Source organism: Staurois parvus, unplaced genomic scaffold (assembly GCF_062004578.1).
Source record: "Staurois parvus isolate SC_StPar_1 unplaced genomic scaffold, SC_StPar_1.0 ptg001352l, whole genome shotgun sequence".
In the NCBI taxonomy this organism is placed as follows: Eukaryota; Metazoa; Chordata; class Amphibia; order Anura; family Ranidae; genus Staurois; species Staurois parvus.
In genome coordinates, this window is record NW_028319148.1 from 2,175,813 (window position 1) to 2,199,074 (window position 23,262).

At 44.0% G+C, this 23,262-nt stretch overlaps 1 protein-coding gene across 1 annotated transcript in view; it reads left to right on the forward strand.

The window, feature by feature from the left end:
- LOC149436684 (uncharacterized) overlaps positions 1-23,262 on the forward strand; it is a 57,303-nt gene that overhangs the window by 33,016 nt on the left and 1,025 nt on the right. Inside the window, exons 4-6 of the mRNA XM_089661590.1 lie at positions 6,509-6,889; positions 14,212-14,295; positions 19,742-19,816. Coding sequence (XP_089517716.1) covers positions 6,509-6,889; positions 14,212-14,295; positions 19,742-19,816 — 540 coding nt within the window. The remainder of the gene's footprint in view (positions 1-6,508; positions 6,890-14,211; positions 14,296-19,741; positions 19,817-23,262) is intronic.

The following is a 23,262-nucleotide window of genomic DNA, read 5'->3' on the forward strand; positions in this document are numbered from 1 at the left end:
ATTGGCTTTTTCATAGGATTTTTTGAGTGTGGGCGAGGACACAGGGGCCCCATGATCCTCTATTGCCCGGGGGGCCCCATGAGTTGTCAGTCTGCCCCTGGGTCTACATGTCCGTCAGACCTGATCAGGCAGACCTCTCCTCTCCTCTATGGAGTGGCGGGTGTAAACAGACGTGTCCATTTAAACCTGCCAACATCCAATCCGATCCACCTTAAAGAGACGGATGGCGATCCATTCCCCTTCCATCTGTCGGATGGGATGGCAGTCAGATGGAAATGGACAGGAGGTCCGTTTCCATCCAACCGCCCATAGAGGACAGCGGGCTGTGTCTGTGTCCGCTCTGCAGCAGCGGAACAGACGGGGACCTGTCATCTCTCCGTTGATCCCTACTTTAGTAAAAAGATTCCATTTCCACTTTCAATAGAAACCAGGACTAGGAGTGGGGAGGCATCCAATATGGAGAGCTAATATCACCGTCACATCATTCCCAGGTCTTTTCTCTAGTGTATGTGTAAGCTGTGTACCGGGGTGGGCTCCCCAGGATACAGTGAAGTCACGAACGAGGAAAGCAACCCCAACACCAGCTTTTGCCACAACAGAATTTTACTTAGATGTGGCAAATAAACACAACCACAAATGCTGGGAACATACAATAAATTTACATACACCCAGCCCAAAGGCTGAGACCCTTGTGCTGCACAGCACGGCGCCTTCTGATGGATGAAGGTAGAAAGTGAAGTAATTTACCTACTGGGGGGCACAACTAAGCTGCCACACCTTACCTGTTATTACCCTAAAAGAGCAGGAATCAGTGTATGGGTGTATGGTATGGGCTAGCCTGCGGTGCAGCACAACAGCTTACAATCTTACACAAATCTACAGTATTCCCCCTCCCATAACTGGTCTTGTAGCACGTGCCTGAGTATTCCTTCTGAGCAAAACTCCAGTCTGGCTTGAGTTTGTGGGATTTTATCAGTTCTCCAATGTGAAATGTCACTTTACGTTGTGTAGTCCTTCCAATAATCAGTAACAACACTTGTGGCCTGACACAAACAGACACCCTAACTAACTATAGGCCTGGACTCAGTCTCAAGGCGCCAACACTGAAATGAGGTGCGTGCACGATCTTACCGACCCGGATCTGCTTTTCATCCGCTGGTGACTCTGAATTGAACAAATGTCTCTCCAACAAGCATGCGGTCTTGCCGTATATGTTGCTTAGTTGCTCTGCTCTCATCAGCCTTCCTGGCAGCAATCTCATCAGCATTCCTGGCAGCAATCTCATCAGCACTCCTGGCAGCAATCGCATCAGCTTCCTGGCAGCAATCTCATCAGTATTCCTGGCAGCATTCTCTGCTTACTGAGGGACGCTTTCACATCTGGATGTCATAAGATTCTCAGCTCACATGGCCCCCTATTCACCATGCTCCAAAACATGGCTTCTCTCTCTCCTTCAGGTCTCTACAACTCTGCGTGCAAAACCCCACCTCTTCATGAATATACAAATATCTATGCAGTCTAAGGCTGTGTTAGAAAAACAGTGACATCTTGTGGCTAAACCGCAGAATGTCAGTCAAAACATTAATTTACTTCCACACAGTGTTCAAACAATGAGAGCTGTTTCCCCATCTCACAAATGGCTGCCAGTGCGGCTATGTTCCATTTGGACTGCTGGCACCACAGTCAATCAGCTTTTGAGCAACATGCTAAAGAACTGGGCAATGCATTGCTAAAATGTGCATTGAAATGCAATTCATTGCTATGCCTAAGCTGCTTCTCCAGTGTCTGCTCTAGTTTTCCCCATACTAGTGACTGTGACCTATGTGCACCCCTGCATCATCTGCACTCCTCTGCTTCCAACCCCCTTCCAGACCCCTGGTCTCCTGTGCCTCCAGAGACACCGTGACCCCCTGAATACTCCTTTTACCCTCCTGTGTCCCCAGTGTCCGTCTGCCTATACCTACAAAGTGCTCCTGTGCACTCCTGTGATCCCATTGTCTCTAGTGACTTCTGTGACACCTGTACCCCCACTGACCTCTTTGACCTTTGTGCACTCCTGGCCATTTTCAGACCCTTGTCTGAAGATGGCCAAAATGTAGCATATCAAGGGTCAACCCCCAAAAAATAAATAGGGTTCGGCTTTAAGTCAGGATCTGCAGACTTTGCACAAGATTTAATATCCTGCCATCAGTAGCACCAGGCATGTTCACTCAACCTTACTCCTTATCAGGGCTTTTTTTCTCAGGCAATAGGTGCAAGTACTCCCATCTTCCAAGTATCCTCTTGTTTCCATTCCCTACCCACCTTCAAGCAAGATTCTTTGCAGCCAGCAATAATAGATCCCCCAGCAACTACAGATCCCCCCAGCAACAATAGATCTCCAACAGCAACAACAGACCCCAGCAACAATAGATTCCTCAGTAACAAAAGATCTCTTCAGCAACACTAGACCCCCATCCAGCAACAATAGGTCTCTACCAGCAACAATGGATCCCACAGTAACAATAGATCCCCTCCAGCAACAGTAGACCACCCTAGCACCAATAGACCCCAGCAACAATAGAACCCCCAGCAACAAAAGATCTCATCCAACAACAATAAATTCTACCCATCGACAATAGATCGTCAACGCAGCAATTGCCCCCCCCCCAAAAAAAAATACTCCCCAGCAACACTAGACACCTATGTAACAATACAGTGGATCTCCCAGCAGCCAGCATCGATAGACACTCCAGCAGTCAGCTACAATAGATTGCTCCCTCAACAGTAGATCTCTCCCATCAACTATTGACCCCCTAGCAACATAAGATTCCGCCAACAAAATTATATCATACCCCACCAGCAACAATAGACCTCTCCAGCAACAAATGTCCCCCCAGTTACAATAGATCCCCTAGTAGCCAGCATTAATGGACCCTTCAGCACCCCATTCAGTGGTGGAAGTGCATTCCCAATGATTTCCCACTGAAAAATGCCCTGCTCCTTATTATTCCATGCTCAGTACAAAACTAAAACATTTTGGATAGACTTCTACTTTAATTTGCCAAACAAAAAGAGATGCCCGTAGCGAAAGGAAGGAAAAGAAAATAGCGCAGGGCAGACATGACTAGGTTAAGAGGGGGGTTAGTAAAGACTGGAAAGGGTTAAAAAAGGAAAAGGTGGGAGTTAGGATATGGGCAAGTTACCTGATTTGTGATGGGGGGTGCAGGGTGGGGTCTTCGACACCTTTGGGTGTGGATGGGGAGGGTCGCCCAGTTCAGTGCAGGAGGAGACAGCGGTGAGCGAGCTTCCCTCCCGCTCTCCCTTGGGGTTGTGTGGGTGTTTTGTCACTCCCCTGGGGTTTTTTGTTCAGGTTCCGGGGGCGGCTGTTGGTCTTTGGAGGCGGCACTCATTTTGAAGCTAAAGCTAATGGTTGGGACTAGAGATGAGCGAATCGAACTTGGCGAAGTGGAATTCGTTTCGAATATCAGGAAAAATTCGATTCGCATCGAATCCGAATTTTAGCCAACTTCGGATGCACGAATCGAATTTTCCCCGATCAGCCGGCAAAAGTGTCACTGCAGAGAGCTCCGCTATTTCTGACAGTTCTCTGACAGTTCTGACAGTTCATTTACAGCGGTTGAAACATTGTATCTATTTGTTTCCATTTAGGATACAGATGTTTTTATTCGGAAATAAATAGATACAATGTTTCAACTGCTGTAAATGAACTGTCAGAACTGTCAGAGAACTGTCAGAAATAGCGGAGCTCTCTGCAGATACACTTTTTGCTGTACTGGAATTCTTCTTCTTTTCATTCTTCTTCTTCTTTTCATTCTTCTTCTTCTTCTTCTTCTTCTTCTTCTTTTCATTCTTCTTTTCATTCTTCTTCTTCTTCTTTTCATTCTTCTTCTTCTTCTTTTCATTCTTCTTTTCATTCTTCTTCTTCTTCTTTTCATTCTTCTTCTTCTTTTCATTCTTCTTCTTCTTTTCATTCTTCTTCTTCTTTTTATTCTTCTTTTCATTCTTCTTCTTCTTTTCATTCTTCTTTTAATTCTTCTTCTTCTTCTTTTCATTCTTCTTTTCATTCTTCTTCTTCTTTTCATTCTTCTTCTTCTTCTTTTCATTCTTCTTTTCATTCTTCTTCTTCTTCTTTTCATTCTTCTTCTTCTTCTTTTCATTCTTCTTCTTCTTCTTTTCATTCTTCTCATTCTTCTTTTCATTCTTCTTCTCATTCTTCTTTTCATTCTTCTTCTTTTCATTCTTCTTCTTCTTCTTTTCATTCTTCTTTTCATTCTTCTCATTCTTCTTTTCATTCTTCTTTTCATTCTTCTTCTCATTCTTCTTTTCATTCTTCTTCTTCTTCTTTTCATTCTTCTTCTTCTTCGTTTCATTCTTCTTCTTCTTCTTTTCATTCTTCTTCTTCTTCTTTTCATTCTTCTTTTCATTCTTCTTCTTCTTCTTTTCATTCTTCTTCTTCTTCTTTTCATTCTTCTTCTTCTTCTTTTCATTCTTCTTTTCATTCTTCTTCTTCTTCTTCGTCGTGCCCCGTGACTGCCCAAATGAGTGAAGTGTGCGGTGATTCTAAGATCGACGGCACTCATCTGCATGTCATACTGACTGACAGTATTATTTCTCTTCCCCAGCAGACTCCAAGGGCATTTAAATTAAAGGTACAGTGTTCTGCACTAATATAAAGGCTCTCTGAAGCCTAGAAACCCTTTAAATAGGTTAAATTTGTGGCGAATAAATTTGCATCGAATCGAATTTCTCCCGCAAATTCGGCGAATCAGCCGAATCAAATTTTTGAATAATTCGCTCATCTCTAGTTGGGACCCATCGGAGGTATGGTGTGCCCGGGTGCATTCCGGTTAACCGAGGTTTAACCCTTTGAGGACCAAGGGACGTATTTGTCCCATGTTTTTAATTGCGTGTATCATCTGATTAAGAACTTAAAACTCTTTTTTTTTTTTTTTTTGGTTTCAGTCAAAATATTAGTTCTTATCAAGAACATGAAATGGCTTAGTTACAGGAACTGAAGTGTACGAACTTTAAAAACAAAAAAATTGATTCTTTTGGCGTTTCAAAATCTTATGGTCCTCAAAGGGCTAACTGGAAGGTGGTGGTTCTGCACTGCAGATGGTATATTTTGGCTCGGAGCCGGTGTGTTGAGGCTGGAGGCCTAGTTATAATATATGTTCCTCAGGAGTATATAGGTTCTGGTTTGGTGCCTTCGAAGACCAACAACTTCTCCTGTATGTTTCTGTTTTAAGGAATGTTTTGTGTATTGAAGTTGAAGTGTTAATAACACGCCGTGTTGGCCATTTTACTCCAATCGGTGTTATGTTTTTCTTTAATGATATGTTAAAGGGTATGTGAGACAGTGAGACGGTGGTGTAGGGGGTCTTGGCTAGCCTATCTCTTGTGCACTAGTCATGTACAGCATGGCAGTTTTTCTACTTTTGTGTGGTTTGACCACTATTATTATTATTAATATTATTATACAGTATTTATAAAGCGCCAATAGTTCGCTCAGCGCTGTACATTACAAAGGGGGACAGAACAATAACAATACAATGCAAAACATGAGGGGTTCAAGGGCCCTGCTCTTTCGAGCTTACAATCTAGGAGGGAGGGGATGGTGGCACAGGAGGAGAAAGCTGTGGGGGATGGAGTGGTAGGAAGAGTGGAGGAGGTCGGCAAGTTAGCAGGGGGTGGGGTAGGCTTCCCTGAAGAGGTGGGTTTTCAGGGTGCGCCTGATGGAGAGGAGAGTAGGTGATAATCTGATGGGTTGGGGCAGGGAGTTCCAGAGGATGGGTGACACCCTGGAGAAGTCCTGGAGGTGGGCATGGGAGGAGGAGACCAGGGAACTAGAGAGAAGGAGGTCTTGTGAGGAGCGGAGTGTGCATGTTGGGTGGTACTTGGATATTAGGTCAGTGATGTAGTTCGGGGCAGTATGGTGGACAGCTTTGTACGTCAGTGTTAGGATTTTGAATTTGATCCGTTGCGCAATCAGAAGCCAGTGGAGGGATTGGCAGAGGGGGGTGGAGGAGATGGAGCGGTTGGAAAGGTGAATGAGTCTGGCAGCCGTATTCAGGATGGACTGAAGCGGGGATAGCCAGCGGCGAGGCAGGCCAGTGAGGAGGGAGTTGCAGTAATCGAGTCGTGATATGATGAGGGAGTGGATGAGCTGTTTAGTGGTTTCTGGGGTTAGGAACGTGCGGATTTTGGTGATGTTGCAGAGGTGGAGTCTGCATGAGTTTGTTAAAGATTGGACTTGGGGCTGGAAGGATAGGTTGGAGTCCAGAATGACACCAAGTACTCTGGCCTGCGGGGCGGGTTTGATGGTGGCGTTGTTGGACATGATGGAGAAGTCAATGGGGGGTGGGGTCCGGGCTGGGGGGAAGACAAGAAACTAGAAGACTACTAGATTAGAAGCTCAAATTTTCCTATAATGTGAATGCCAAAAGATAATTATATAAATATTTTTCTGCAATGCAGCTCATTACATATTTCCTTTCTTTTTCAGATCTGACTCAGAACGATCCCGAGTTCACTGTCACTCAGTCTGGAATAATATTGTCTGAAGGAAATTCTGTCACCATCAACTGCTCATACACCATCCCACCAGATGACAACTTTCTGTGGAGTGGTGTTTTCTGGAGAGTGGGCAGCCCAACAGGACCCTACGCCTATCACCCCTCTGATCTGATGATTGATCCCAATTACAGAGGAAGAACTCACCTGAACGGATTGGCTGATCTCCAGATAAACAGGTTCCAAGATAAAGATAACACCACCTATTACTGCTTTGTGATGCTGAAATTCTGCAGTGGGACAAACAAGGCCAACTCAAAGCTCAGATATGGAACACAACTAAATATAAAAGATAAAGATGAGACCGGCCCAGGTATTCTTTTATTTCTTCCATTTTCAATATACTGTATGTACAAGGAGGAGAAATAATTTGGCATTTTTCTGCATTGTAGGACTAAAAACCATGCACACTTTTTTTCTAGTTGAGGGTGGAGTGGAGAAGAACTAGAACCCTTTTTGGGTTTTTATTGCTATCTGGAGTTTCATGAGGGAGATTTACCTTTTCTCCAGATTGGAAGAGAGGGATAATGTGCATAACGGACGCAGCAAAAATTTGGCTGAACATGAAGTTGACCTTTAACTACTTCAAGTATGGACACTTTCACCTCCTTCCAGTCCAGACACTTTCACCCCCTTCCAGTCCGGACACTTTCACCTCCTTCCAGTCCAGACACTTTCACCCCCTTCCAGTCTGGACACTTTCACCTCCTTCCAGTCCAGACACTTTCACCCCCTTCCAGTCCGGACAGTTTCACCCCCTTCCAGTCCGGACACTTTCACCCCTTTCCAGTCCAGACACTTTCACCCCCTTCCAGTCCGGACACTTTCACCCCCTTCCAGTCCGGACACTTTTACCCCCTTCCTGCCCAGGCCAATTTTCAGCTTTCAGCGCTGTCGCTCTTTGAATGACAATTGCGCGGTCATGCAACACTGTACCCATATGAATTTTTAGCATTTTTTGAGACAGATAAAACGTTATTTTGGTGGTATTTATTCACCACTGGGATTTTTATATTTTTTGCTATATAAATGAAAAGGTCCAAAAATGTAGAAAAAAAGTGCTTTTCTTATAAAATTTTGCAAATAAATAATCTTTCTTCCTAAATCTTGGCCAAAATGTATTCAGTTATCTTTTTAGTAAAAAAAAAAATAACTCAGATTAGTTTATAACCAAAAGTTATAATTTTTCAAAAAAATGTTTTTACATTTTTATTTTATTTTTTTATATTATTTTTTATGGGTTTTTTTTACATACCGTCACCCTAGCAGTACAGTGTTACCATGGTGACACTGTACTACTTGTGGGGGGTGATGAAGATTTTTTTTTTATTTTTTACACTGATTGCTTTTACACCCATAAAGGCTGTAAAAGCAATCATTTCTCCTTCTCTCTGGCTGCATTCTTGCAGCTATTGAGAAATACTGTGAGAGCTGTGATTGGTCACAGCTTGTCACATGGTACAAGGCTGTTGTGAATAGCCCTGTACCATGTGATCTCTGTGATCATTCACAGATTTCACACGTAGTAAGCAATGATGTCAGAAGTAACATCTTGCTTACACCTATTCATGTGATCACTGATTGGCCAATCAGTGATCACATGATCGGGACCTCACACAGAGGCCCCGTAGAGCGATCGGTGTTCCGCTGTGTCCTCCGGACACAGTGGGCACCGGTTCGCAGTGCTGCATGCTCCCAGGGACGATCGGTGTTCCACTGTGTCCGGAGGAGCGCGCACAATCCAAAATGGTGGGCGCAGTTTATGAACTGCAACCCACCCCTGCACTGCCACCGTCTATATACAACGGCTGGAAGGGAAGTGGTTAATGTTTTATCCCACCCCCGTCAGTGAAGTTTAGGAAGGTAACCCTGCTGCGCATGCAAGCCACTTGCTGCAGAAATATTTACTGCTCTGGCTTTGGGCAGGGCTGCAGAATGAGGATCTCAAGAGTAAAGCTGACGGTAAATATTTTACCACCTATCCTTAAAGCATATCTACCCCCCATATTTACCCATCTTTCAAAATGTAATATATTGCAGCTTACTAATCCTTAGACATGGTGGCTACTTTAGTTTTCTTTTTTTTATTTATTTATTTATTTTACAAGCTTTTGTACTAATTAAAGCTGGACGCCAGCTTTTAATTTTTTAATATGTTTCTTTTGGGATGCTAGCAACAGCCTGTATCATATATGTCATGTTTTACTTTGCCCATAGTTCCACTTTAACTAAGAGAGCGAAGGTCATTTAAAGTTTTATTAAAGGTTAAAATTAAAAAAAAAAAAAATAACAAACATCTCATACTTACCTGCTGCGTGTAATGGTTTTGCACAGAGCTGCCCTGATTTTCCTCTTTTCTAATCCCCACCGGCGCTCCTGGCTCCTCATAGCAAGCATAGCATAGTGAAATACACGGCTCAAAAGAATTAAAGGAATACTTTGAAAACCCATCGGATCTCAATGGGGAAAAATCTCCTGCTGGATCTCTATACTGATATGGACGGGGTGATGTGTTAGGAACGTAAGGATGTCCCATCGTTTGATGGAAATGAAAATGATCGACCTACAGAGGACCAAATTCAGACACCCCAAAAATCAAAGTGAAAAAAACGATGCATCAGGCTAGTCCATTTTTAGTTCAAAATGGTGCTCAGTAGTTTGTATGGCCCCCATGTGCTTGTATGCATGCCTGACAACATCGGTGGAGGCTCCTAATGAGACCACGGATGGTGTCCTGGGGGATTTCCTCCTAGATCTGGGCCAGGGCATCACTGAGCTCCTGGACAGTCTGAGGTGCAACCTGGCGACATCGGATGGTTTGAAACATGATATCCCCTACAGGTTTTCTATTGCACTTAGGTCAGGCGAGCATGGGGGCCATTCAATGGTATCAATTCCTTCATCCTTTAGGAACTGTCTGCATACTCTCACCACATGAGGCCAAGCATTGTCATGCACTAGGAACCCAGGACACTCTGCGTCGGGTCTGACTATGGGTCCAAGGATTTCATCCCGATATCTAATGGCAGTCGGGGTGCCATTTTCTAGCCTATAGAGGTCTGTGCGTCCCTCCATGGATATGCCTCCCCAGACCATCACTGACCCACCACCGAAACGGTCATGCTGAACAATGTTACAGGCAGCAGAACATTCTCCACGGCTTTTCAGACCCTTTCACGTCTGTCACATGTGCTCAGGGGGAACGTGCTCTCATCTGTGAAAAGCACAGGGCGCCAGTGGTGGACCTGCCAATTCTGGTGTTCAATGGCAAATGCCAATTGAGCTCTATGGTGCCAGGCAGTGAGTACAGGGCCCACTAGAGTACGTCGGGCCCTCAGTCCACCCTCATGAAGTCTGTTTCTGATTGGTCAGAGAAATTCACACCAGTTGGCTCTGGCAGGGCTCATCCTATTCCTCCTTGCGCAAAGGAGCAGATACCGGTCCTGCTGATGAGTTAAGGGCCTTCTACGGCCCTTTCCAGCTCTCCTAGAGTAACTGTCTCCTGGAATCTCCTCCATGCTCTTGAGACTGTGCTGTTAGACACAGCAAACCTTCTGGCAATGGCACGTATTGATGTGCCATCCTGGAGGAGTTGGACTGCCTGTGCTACCTCTGTAGGGTCCAGGTATGGCCTCATGCTACCAGTAGTAACACTGACCCTAGCCAAATGCAAAACTAGTGAAAAACAGTCAGAAAAGGAGAGTAGGGAAAAAAATATCAGTGGCCTCCTCTGTAAAACCATCCCTGTTTTGGGGGTCCTCTCATTGTTGCCCATCTAGTGCACCTGTTGTTAATTTAATTAACACCAAAGCAGCTGAATAAAAAATACTGTACCTTAGCTACTCAACTGACCAGATCAATATCCCAGGAGTTTAATTGACTTGATGATATACTCTGATTAAAAAGTCTTCCTTTAATTTTTTTTGAGCAGTGTATAATCTTGAAAAGTGATGTTCAAATAAATTGTAAATAATCATAATTCTATACACATCCCAAGAGGAGCCAGTATTGTGAAACAACACACCACCAGGATACACAGACTTCTTATCAGAAAGATTGGATCTCCTGCTCATGAGATTAAATGAGCTCAGCTGACACACAGCCATGCACCATGAGATATCCCTTCAATCTCTGGGGCTTCTATGCTGTCAACACATTTGTTCTATGGCTCCTCCGAACTGATTCCTTTTTTTACTCCACGTCAGAACCACAAATGGTAAATATTTATATAAATGAGGAAGAACAAGACCTCATAGTGTAACCAATAAGAGCAAGAGAAAATGTATTTCCCAATGCACTTACATGTAGATATCAGTAACTCACATTGACAGAAACAAAGATGGCGCCATAGGAATTTTTGCCAGCGTGCGCGATCACTGGCCACAAGCTTCACCCAAGGCATTTCCACACAACGGTCATCGTGGAGTCACACCCTGAGAATATTTTCAGGATCTACCCAACTTAGGGTTGCCACCTCATCCCTTTAAAACCGAAGACATATTAATTACACAGATTCTGTGGCTGATTAAGGTGGTAATTAAAGTCACTTAGTGCCTTCTCTGCCTTAAATTAGCCTCAGATCCTGTGTAATTAATATGTGTTTGGTTTTAAAGGGATGGGGTGGCAACCATCTTTCAACCCACTACTGAGAGCTGGAGCCAGCCATGCCCACCCCCTCCCCAGCCCGGCACTCCAGTGAGTGCTGGAGGAGCAGAGTGAAGAGCAGTGACTGACATTCAGTGTTCTCCACTTGGAACAGACCAAGAACTGAGCAATCAGCAATCATGTAATTGCTGCAGAGTCACGTGGATTCTGCAACAAGGAGGTGAGTATGTATGTTTATTTTTGTTATAATTATAAACTTTTCCGTTAAATGTATTATTTAAATGTAAGTACCTGAATGTGACTTGGTATCAGTCTCTTGCAGTGCCTGTACAACAGGGGTGAAGTCAGGGCTGCTGTTAGAAACCACAGGGCCCCATACAGCCAACCTGACAGAGCTTCACCCCACAAAAAACACAGTTTACTATGCTTCATGTATGAATGAACACAATGAGTGATCAGTAATGATTATTATTATTACATTGAGTTTATATAGCGCCAAAGGGTTTGCTCAGCGCTGTACAATAGAGGGGGGGGGGGACACAATACATGAAACAGCACAGTAACAACAAACAGCACACGAGGGGTTAGAGGGCCCTACTCTTTCGAGCTTACAATCTAGGAGGGAGGGGGTAGTGGTACAGGAGGAAGTGGCTGTGGGGAATGGAGTGGTAGGAGGAATGAAGGAGGACGGCTGTTAGGTAAGGGTGGGGTAAGCTTCCCTGAAGAGGTGGGTTTTCACGGAGCGCCTGCAGGTGAGGAGGGAAAGCGACAATCTGATGGATTGGGGTAGTGAGTTCCAGAGGATGGGGAGGACCTAGAGAAGTCTTGCAGTCGTGCGTGGGAGGAAGAGACCAGGGATCACTCATTGTGTTCATTTAGGAAAGGAAGGGCCTGGTAAATGTGACTTGTTCACCAGACCCTTCCCCCACTCTTTATCCTAAAGGATCCTACTGTGTGCTGCCGGTGGGAAGGAGTGGAGGGAAGCCGACAGTTCTGCAGGGGTGGAGTCACACAGGGGGACCTGGGCAGCAGAGGGAAACATAAGGTGCACAGGGAGGTGATGGGTGCGGGGGAGGGGGGTGCAATTACTGGAAATTATCTCCTGTATGGCTCTCTGCAGCAGCTAAAAGCCAGCAAGAGGAAGAGAAGAAGCCAACTTTCAGCTGCTGCAGAGAGAGCCATACAGGAGATCAATTCCAGTAACTGCCCCCCCCCCCTCGCCATGCCGAACTCCCTCCCTGCCCACCTCTGATTCACCTAGATGCCTTGGCCCCCCTGCTGGCCTGGGTCCTGTACTGGAGGATTGGTGGTACCCCCTTATCCACGGCCCTGGCTGGAGTGTGAGAGGAAGAAGCAGCACAAGTAGCCAATAAGTTCATATTCTGACAAGAAGCTTACTGATAGGAGGAGAGAGCAGAGTAATAGAGCAGAGTAAAAGAGCGGTCCAGAATGACTTGGGCTCACAGAAAGTGGTTTGAATGATGCTGGCCATCAGACTGAGGGCATCTAGTGGCAATATAAGTACTGTGGTGGAAATCTATGAAATGAAGGCCAATATTGCAGCTAAAAGCTAGTTTTGTTTTTTTATATTTAAGAGGCTATTCATTTTCACTATATCTTGTTATTTTGTACTGTAGTGCTTAAGGGGAGGAGTTCTTCAACACAAAGACCGATAGACAACATAACAGAGACCTACCACCATGTCCTGTTTTATATGTCCTAATAAAAAGTAATGTTTTGAACCAGACCACATTTGTAGGAAGAGAAACCTAAGTGAAATCAGAAATCCTGACTTATTCAAGGAAACAAATGCAGTGGCCCTGACTATGGTGCTGAAATTGTGCATTCTTAGGGTTCTCTGGTTGATGGGGGGGGGGTTATCCAGCAAAGGAGTTATATACAGTATTTTTATGTCCAATTATATATAAAGCCATTGCTTTTATTGTTTTGGATAGAGTTGGATCCTTATATATTCACTTCACTTACTGTTCTAGACACGCAAAAAGGAAATCTTAGACAGATATTACCAGAAAAAATGTCCCAATTGGAAGATTTTTTATTTAAATTTTTATTCTTTTTTTATATTTTTAATATAAATGATTAAAGGAGAAGTACAGGCAAAGCTCTTTTGGCTGTACTTCTCCTGTGGATCACAGGAGTGCAGTTTGTTCTGCACTCCTGTGACCCATTTTCAGCTGATAGTTGGCTGAAGTCACTCAGCTTCAGCCTGGCCAGGCTGGGGAAAGATCCCAATTTCAAAGTCGGGATCCACCTCCGAGTCTGGTGCGGTACCTGGCACAGCCTTTCAGCGATTAGAGCCTGAGCCAGCCGCTCCCTCCTCCTTTAACCTCTTCACGCCGGCTGAACGCAAATGTGCAGCCTCCCGGCATCTGGGTCTAGACGTGGAGCGGCCGCACATTTGCGTTCTGTTAAAAAACGACATATGTGCCGAGAGCGCGCACCCTGCACGCTCCCAGCACATATTTCCAGTACTCACGGAAAGGTCCCAATCTCTTCTTTCGATCAGGACATTTCCCGATCATGTGACCGCCGTGACAATGCGTCATAGCGGTCACATGACACTAAACCCCGCCCTGCCTCCTGGCTTCTGAAACTCTGAAAGGGCCAGGAGGCGCGAGCGTGAAGGGGTTCAAGCCCAGCACTCCGTTGAGTGTTGGGGGCGTGGGGGGAGCAGACAGCGGTGAGATCTCAGTGATCTCTGCTCAGAGCAGCGGTGAGATCTCAGTGACCACTGAGTTCTCACACTTAGAGCCGGCGGGGGACCGATGCAGCTTCGGACCAATGCTGCATCCACCTAGGTAAGTATACTGGGGGGGGGGGGGGGTCCTACTTCTCTTTTAAGTCCACAGCTGAAATGGGAGTTGATGATTTATCATCGCAAGAAAAAAAGGTTCCTGTGTTCTCTTATAATCGATGTGGATACATTATTTGTAAACTATGTTACTGTCTCTGACTCTCTTTGATTCTGGTGTGAAATGAGTTGGACTTAACATAAGAAAACCTTTTCAGGTTTCTCTACAACACACACCACAGAAACGCACGCCAGCACCCAGATTGTGAGCAGCACTACCCATGGACAGCAGCAGCTATCAGGTTAGTGTGCCATCCAGCAGTCATTACTGTAGACTTGGGTTAGTGTGTCATCCAGCCGCCATTACTGTAGACTTGGGTTAGTTCACCATCCAGCCGCCATTACTGTAGACTTGGGTTAATGTGTCATCCAGCAGTCTTTACTGTAGACTTGGGTTAGTGTGTCATTCAGCAGTCATTACTGTAGACTTGGGTTAGTTCCCCATCCAGCAGTCATTACTGTAGACTTGGGTTAGTGTGTCATCCAGCAGTCATTACTGTAGACTTGGGTTAGTTCACCATCCAGCCACCATTACTGTAGACTTGGGTTAGTGTGTCATCCATTAGTCATTACTGTAGTCTTGGGTTAGTGCGTCATCCATCGGTCATTACTGTAGTCTTGGGTTAGTGCTTCATCCAGCAGTCATTACTGTAGACTTGGGTTAGTGTGTCATCCAGCAGCCATTACTATAGACTTGGGTTAGTTCACCATCCAGCAGCCATTACTGTAGATTTGGGTTAGTGTGTCATTCAGCAGCCATTACTGTAGACTTGGGTTAGTTCACCATCCAGCCGCCATTACTGTAGACTTGGGTTAATGTGTCATCCAGCAGTCTTTACTGTAGACTTGGGTTAGTATGTCATCCAGCAGCCATTACTGTAGATTTGGGTTAGTGTGTCATCCAGCAGCCATTACTGTAGACTTGGGTTAGTGTGTCATCCAGCAGCCATTACTATAGACTTGGGTTAGTGTGTCATCCAGCAGTCATTACTGTAGTCTTGGGTTAGTGCGCCATCCAGCAGTCATTACTGTAGACTTGGGTTAGTGCGTCATCCAGCAGTCATTACTATAGACTTGGGTTAGTGTGTCATCCAGCAGCCATTACTGTAGACTTGGGTTAGTATGTCATCCAGCAGTCATTACTGTAGACTTGGGTTAGTGTGTCATCCAGCAGTCATTACTGTAGACTTGGGTTAGTGTGTCATCCAGCCGCCATTACTGTAGACTTGGGTTAGTGCGCCATCCAGCAGTCATTACTGTAGACTTGGGTTAGTGTGTCATCCAGCCGCCATTACTGTAGACTTGGGTTAGTGTGTCATCCAGCAGTCATTACTGTAGACTTGGGTTAGTGCGCCATCCAGCAGTCATTACTGTAGACTTGAGTTACTGCGCCATCCAGCAGTCATTACTGTAGACTTGGTTAGTGTGTCATCCAGCAGTCATTACTGTAGACTTGGGTTAGTGCGTCATCCATCGGTCATTACTGTAGTCTTGGGTTAGTGCGTCATCCAGCAGTCATTACTGTAGACTTGGTTAGTGTGTCATCCAGCAGTCATTACTGTAGACTTGGTTAGTGTGTCATCCAGCAGTCATCCTCCGATCACCAAGTCCTGGTGGGGAATTGCCAGTCGGGATCTGGTGATTGACATTCTCAGGAGCCAACAGCAGCACAGGTTGGGCGGCACGCGCATGCCCCCTACCTGGTAATGCAAAATCACGTACATTTACAGCGAAGCCCCTACCTTGTGTGCACGTGCAGGGTTGAGCGAGAGAGAGGGGGGTACTATACTGGGTTGGGTGGGGGTCTGATCAGAGAGTGTGCCACTGCAGATATCTTTTTTTTAAACATTATTAAATAGAACCCAGTTAGCTCTCTCATGGCCAGGCTGAAGTGATATGGAGGTGCAGGGTATAAGGGAAAAGTAACACCCCCCTTCCTGGTAATGACACATGCCCTCCTGCCTCGTCTTGGTATTGACAGATGACCCCTCCTTCAAGAGCCCCCCCCCCACTTCAGCTAATCATAGATGACCCCCTCCTCCTTTGAAGACAGATGACCCCCCCCTCCTGGTAATGGCACATGTACCCCCACTTCGTAATCACAGATGACACCCTTACCACACCAGGTAATGACAGATGACCCTCCCCCATAAGGTAATGACAGATGACCCCCCTTTCCTCAGCAGGTAATGACAGATGACCCCCCCCCACACACACACACACACACACACACCAGGTAATGACAGATGACCCTTCCACCACCCATCAGGTAATGACAGATGACCTCCTCCCCCCCACCAGGTAATGACAGATGACCCTTCCCCCACCGATCAGGTAATGACAGATGAACCCCCCTTTCCCCACCAGGTAATGACAGATACCCCCTCCCCCACCAGGTAATGACAGATTACCTCCTCCCCCCACCAGGTAATGACAGATGACCCTCCCCCCCACCAGGTAATGACAGATGACCCTCCCCCCCACTAGATAATGACAGATGACCTCCCCCCCACACACACACCAGGTAATGACAGATGACCCCCCCCCCCTTTCCCCACCAGGTAATGACAGATACCCTCCCCACCAGGTAATGACAGATGACCACCCCCCCCACCAGGTAATGACAGATGACCCTTCCCCCACCCATCAGGTAATGACAGATGACCCCCCCCCTTTCCCCACCAGGTAATGACAGATACCCCCTCCTCCACCAGGTAATGACAGATTACCTCCTCCCCCACCAGGTAATGACAGATGACCCCCCCCCAGGTAATGACAGGTGCCCCCCCTCCCCCACTAGTTAATGACAGATACCCCCTCTCCCACCAGGTAATGACAGAGTACCTGTCCAGCAGGGCTGACCTCACCCCGCTACTCTCAGGCTCAGGACTTGAAAATGGAGTCAAAAGCTCAGAGCTCAGAGCTTCTGCTTTGCTCTGGATTCCATTTGCCTATCATAGCGATTGGGAGACAGCACGGGGCCCCCCTGGAGCATGAGTGGGGTCACAGTTCTGTTTTTTACTCCATGTGCCTAGGGGTAAAACGAATCTTAAAGCCTAAGCACAATTTTGCAACGTTGACATGTGTTAGCAAAACCATTTATATAATCACAGCTACTTTTGTACATCCAGGTGGATTATAACTTGTTTTTTTCAGGACAAATTGAACTTTCATTTGGTGGTAAATGGTAATGATATCTCCAGTTTGTTTTTTTTATTATCAAGGGAAAACTGGACCAAAATAGTAAAAAATAAATCATTTTTTTCATTTAGCTGTATATTTCTTGCTACTACCATAACCTACCACCACAGAACAATTCAAAATAATTTCTCCAGCTCCTGACGATCAGAGTAATACCACATATGTGTATGTTATTTGTTGTTTGTACCCATAGTACGGCCCAGAAACAATAGTGCGCATTTTAATTTTTTAATTTTTTTTTTAATCCTGCCACTAACTGACACTGATACTAATTTAAAAATTTAAAAAAAAAATTCTGACCAAAAAAAAAAATACTGACCCTAACTTTTGACTTTTGACCTTGACCTTGACCCAAACACTAATCCCTGGCACTAACCTAGATCAAACCTTGATCTAGTTATTTTTTTAATTATTATTTTTTTTTTTTATTATTATTATTATTTGTATGTATTTATTTTTACACTTGTTTTTTTTTCTCTCTCCAAGGAGGGAGAGAGATACAATGTATCTCTCTCCTCCATTCACAGACAGAAAACACGGGGTTGGGCTTCACAGTGACTGATCACTGTGGTAGCCAATCAGAGGCTATCACAGCAATCAGGTGACCCGGGATCAGGACTTCTGGGTCTTGATCGTTAGAACGGGACCCATGGCTTTCAGTGAGAAGTGTGCGTACGCTGTGCGGCGCGTTCCCAGCACAAAGACAGTTACACAAATTAGCTGCCCCATGGAAAAAAGCCCAGCCCAGTTCAGCAGGGCCATATATTTGTGTGCGCTCAACATGAAGGAGTTAAAGTGGAACTATGAGCAATATAAAAATGACATGCATGATATAGTCTGCCAGTAGCATTACCACAGCAGAATATTTTTTTCCGAATTCAGCCTGTAACAAAATTAAACCGCATGTTGATCCTGCCAGTAGATCTTTTATTATTCCATTTCCTATTTCAGGCCAAGCTATACTGCAAAATTGCCATTTCCAGGTATAGGAAGTTGCAGTCTCTGCTGTCAAAAAGCTGTCAATCAACCAGTAGGGGGCAGCAGATTTGATAAAAGCACAGGGTGACCACCACCCTACCGATTTTGGGAGCTGGTAGTCACCCAATTAAAGAAGGACATCAGAGAGAGGGAGAGCAGAAACTGGCAGGATCAACGGGAATATAACATATTTCCATACATCAATATAAAAACAAAAACCTTGCACAATTAAATGTACAAAGCAAACAATGGATTCATTTACACAACTTTATTATTTGACTTTACATAGACTTTAACCGCATTCTGTATGTCCCATGTCTCAAGAGAGAAATAAAATCATGAAAAAAAAACTAAATGTGCAAATATCAGTGCTGCCCTCTCTAATCCTGCCACTATAGGCAATGGTTCTATGATAAATACAGCCTTAGGCTTGGTTTCAGTAAAGCCACTGCATCATCACAACCGAAGGGAAACCAGAATTTAAAAGAAATAGATCAACAATGTCAAACTCAATTTTTTTTAGTATAGGTTGCCTTTAAAAAGATCGCTAAACCAATCACACCAGTCCCCTTATCCAGAAGAGCTTATAATCAAATGTTTCTACTGCACAATAGAGCCAATTTGGGCTGGTGGTAAAAAGCTTACAAATAATTCATATATACCATATGCAATCAGCAGGTGGCGCTCTAGAGTCTGAATGCTGGTTTTCTGCAGTTATTTACTTCTGTGTTGCAAAGAGAGGGGAATTGGATCAGTTATTCTTCAGTCTGCTCACAAACATGAATGAGTCAGTGGAGGGACCATCTACTCCTCTTTAGTTTACAAGGCACTTTATAAAATGAAAAAGGTTGTGAGATGACACATGATGACCACAGAAAGGAAATTTGTTCTGACCAGGGGCGGACTAACCATTTAGGCACTTGGGCACTGCCCGAGGGCTCCGGGTCAGTAGGGGGCCCCATGAGATGCCCCTGGTACCTTTCAGCAGTGTGGGCAAGGACACAGGGGTCACATGATTTCCTATTGCCCAGGGCCCCATGAGTTGTCAGTCCGTTGCTGGTTCTGACTCATCTATGAGGCCATAAACTTTATCTACAGTGATCTATACGATATGGTGTTGAATTTATCTCTTGCATCGGGTCAGACAGTTTAACTCAATGAGTAAACTCACATGTTGAGGATGTCTTATGAAGAAACCCATTTGAATGTTCCGTTTAATGGAGAATAATCATAGGTAGAAAAGCGTTAATGTTGTAAGCCTCACGGAAAGATGCATTCAGGAAGACAGGATACAATGGAATGATTACCATAGAGAGGCAGGGGGAGTGGATATACTCAAGTACCGTGAGAGAAAGAGCTCAGCTTAGACAGGAGACAGCTTAAAGGAACAGAGCAATAATAAACAAGTGATGGTCACAGAGAAATAATAATAAATAAAATAGTGTAACACAACAAAGTATGCTTAATTAAATATAGTTAACCTGTTTTTTTTCTCCCATTTCCTTACAGTGATTCTAGCAGTAGTAGGGGTCCTGCTCGTCTTGATTATTCTGTGTGTCATATTGATCGTCCTGAAAAAGAGAGGTAGGCAAATCTGGAGATTAAAACAAAAACATATCAATAAATATATAAAATATATATACAGTAGGTAAAATAACTTTTGAACACCATTTTATAGGTAAATATATTGCTAAAGATGCTATTGGCATGAAATTTTCACCACATGTCGGTAACAACCCATGCAATCCATACATACAAAGAAACCAAAACAAATAGATTCAGTAATTAGGGTATGTGTAATAAAATGGAATGACACGGGGAAAAAGTATTGAACACGCTAACTGGAATTTATTTAATACTTCGTACAAAATCCTCTGTAATTAATGACAGCTTCAAGATGCCTCCTGTATGGAGAAACTAGTGACATGCATTGCTCAGGTGTGATTTTGTCCCATTCTTCCACAGAAACAGTCTTCAAATATTGAAGGTTCCATGGGCCTCTTCTATGAACTCTGATCTTTAGTTCTTTCCATAGATTTTCTATTGGATTCAAGTCAGGTGATTGGCTGGGCCATTCTAGCAGCTTTATTGTCTTTTTTTGAAACCTTGGCTTTGTGTTTGGGATCATTGTCTTGCTGAAATGTCCGCCCTCGTTTCATCTTCATTATCCTGGTAGATGGCAGCAGATTTTTATCAAGAACATCTTGGTAAATATTTCCATTCATCCTTCCTTCAACGAAATGAAATTTGCCAGTACCGTATGCTGAAAAACAGCCCCACACCACGATGTTCCCACCTCCATGCTTCACTGTTGGGATGGTGATTTTGGGGTGGTGTGCAGTGCCATTTGACCTCCAAACATGGTGTGTATTATGGCATCCAAAGAGTTCAATTTTGCTCTCATCTGACCAGACTATATTCTCCCAGTATTTCACAGGCTTGTCTAAATATTGTGCAGAAAACTTTAAACGAGCTTCAACATGCTTTTTCTTCAGCAATGGAGTCTTGCGTGGTGACGTGCATACAGGCCATGGCGGTGCATTACTTATTGTTTTCTTTGAAACAATTGCACCTGCTAATTCCAGGTCTTTCTGCAGCTCTCCACAAGTGGTCATTGGCTCTTTGCCAACTCTTCTGATAATTCTTTTCAGTCCTCTTTCAGAAATCTTGTGAGGATCACCTGGTCGTGGCTGGTTTATGGTGAAATGATGTTCTTTCCACTTCTGGATTATGGCCACAACAGTGCTCACTGAGACATTCAAGAGTTTTGAAATTCTTCTGTAACCAATGCCATCAGTATGTTTTGCAACAATAAGATTGCAAAGGTCTTTAGAGAGCTCTTTGGTTTTACCCATCATGAGATGTTTCTTGTGTGACACCTTGGTAATGAAACACCTTTTTATAGGCCATCAGTTGAGACTGAACCAGCTGATATTAATTTGCACTGACAAGGGGCAGGATTGCTTTCTAATTACTGATAAAGTTCCGATTGTGTCTTGGCTTTCCATGCCTTTTTGCACCTCCCTTTCTTCATGTGTTCAATACTTTTTCCCTGCGTCATTCCATTTTCTTACACATAACTTAATTTCTGAACTTATTTGTTTTGGTTTCTTTGTATGTACAGTATAATAAAATAGAAAACCTATGGAAATAATTAAAGATCAGAGTTCATAAAAGAGGCCCACAGAACCTTCAAAATTTGAAGACTATTTGTGTGGAAGAATCAACCAAAATCACACCTGAGCAATGCAAGTGATTAGTTTCTCCATACAGGAGGCGTTTTGAAGCTGTCATTACCAACAAAGGATTTTGTACGAAGGACTAAATACATTTCAGTTAGTGTGTTCAATACTTTTTCCCTGTGTCATTCCATTTTATTATAAATAACTTAATTTCTGAACTTATTTGTTTTGGTTTCTTTGTATGTATGGATATCATGGGTTGTTACCGGCATGTAGTGGAAATTTCATGTCAATAGCACCGTTAGAATTATATTTACCAGGAAAACTGGTGACGTGTCCAAAACGTGTGTGTATATATGTATATGTATATATATATATATATATATATATATAATTTATTTATTTATTTATTTATTTGAGTTTAGGATTGTACACTGAAGACTACTGTGAATATACACAGACATGTTAGACAGTTGTTCTTTTTTAGTCTTGCGGTAACAGTTTGGGGAATGTCCTTCTCTGGTCCACCATGACTGTCCCACATAAAGACATGGTTTGAGGAGGAACTTGCATGGACAGATCCCTGATTGTGATGCAGGAGATCGATTCCCAAACATACCCTGAGTGGGCTCCTTTCCTTTCCTGGAAATGGTCAGCCCTCCATGTCAGAGATCTGCTACTGTTTTAGATCTTCTTTAACTGGAAAACTGTAGAAAGTGACCCAAAAATGTGATCCAGATGGATTGTGTGACTTTATTGACAATGCAAACGCACATAGGTAGTAGTACAGTAATGTTAGCAGAGATATAGGTTTCAATATGTCCACTGAACATATACAACCTGGGGGTTTTTTCTCAGAGAATAGGTGCAGGAACTCCTCCCTTCTGAATCACTTCTTGTTTCCACCCCCTACCCACCTCCGAGCACCATCCCTTGGTTCCACTCCTACCCACGTTCCACTACAGCTCCTTTTAGAGAATACAAAGCCAAGCATCATTTTGTGGTGCTAAGTAATTTGCATGTAATTTGCAATGATAACTAGAAAAGCAGTAAAATAGATCCCCACAGCCAGCAGCAATAGACCCTCCTCAGCAACATAGAATAGATTCTCCCAGGAACAATAGATTCCACCCCCAGAAAAAATAGATTCCCGGCAGCAAGAATAGATTTCCCAGCTGCCAGCATCAATAGACTCTCCATCAGCCTGCAACAATAGACCCCTAACTCAACTAAATCACCATCAGCAACAATAGATCTCCCCAGCAACAATAGCCAGCCACACAAAATCGATGCCTTCTAGCAACAATAGACCCCCATTAGCCAGCAGCAGTAGACCCCCTTTTAACAGTAGATCCCTTCCAGCCACAATTGACTGCCTAGCAACATAATTCCCCCTGCAACAATAGACTACCATGCAAAACTAGATCCCCTCCAGCAACAATATACCACCCAGCAGCCAGTATTAATAGACCCTCCAGCACACCCCAGCACCCCTTACCATTACATATATTCGGTGCTGGGGATGTCGGAACTGCAGTCCCCTGCGTTCCCGCTGAAAAAAAGCCCTGTATACAGCTACTATATTAGATATGTATTCTTCATTGGATTGTATGTTAGATGCTCAGCCACTGTGTTTTTCCTTGTTAAAACTTGAAAATCAGTAAACTCAATTTAGACATTAAATAAAAGTTCCAAAAAAAGATCCCTTGCAAATGCTTACCTATCTTTCACTGCTGATCTTTGCTGTAGAATAAACAACCACATAAAGAATGTTCAAAATCCAAAATGACTTAAAGTGTGGGATTCCTGATTTCTGCTGTCCTCTGTGGTTCCTCCTGGTTGATCGTT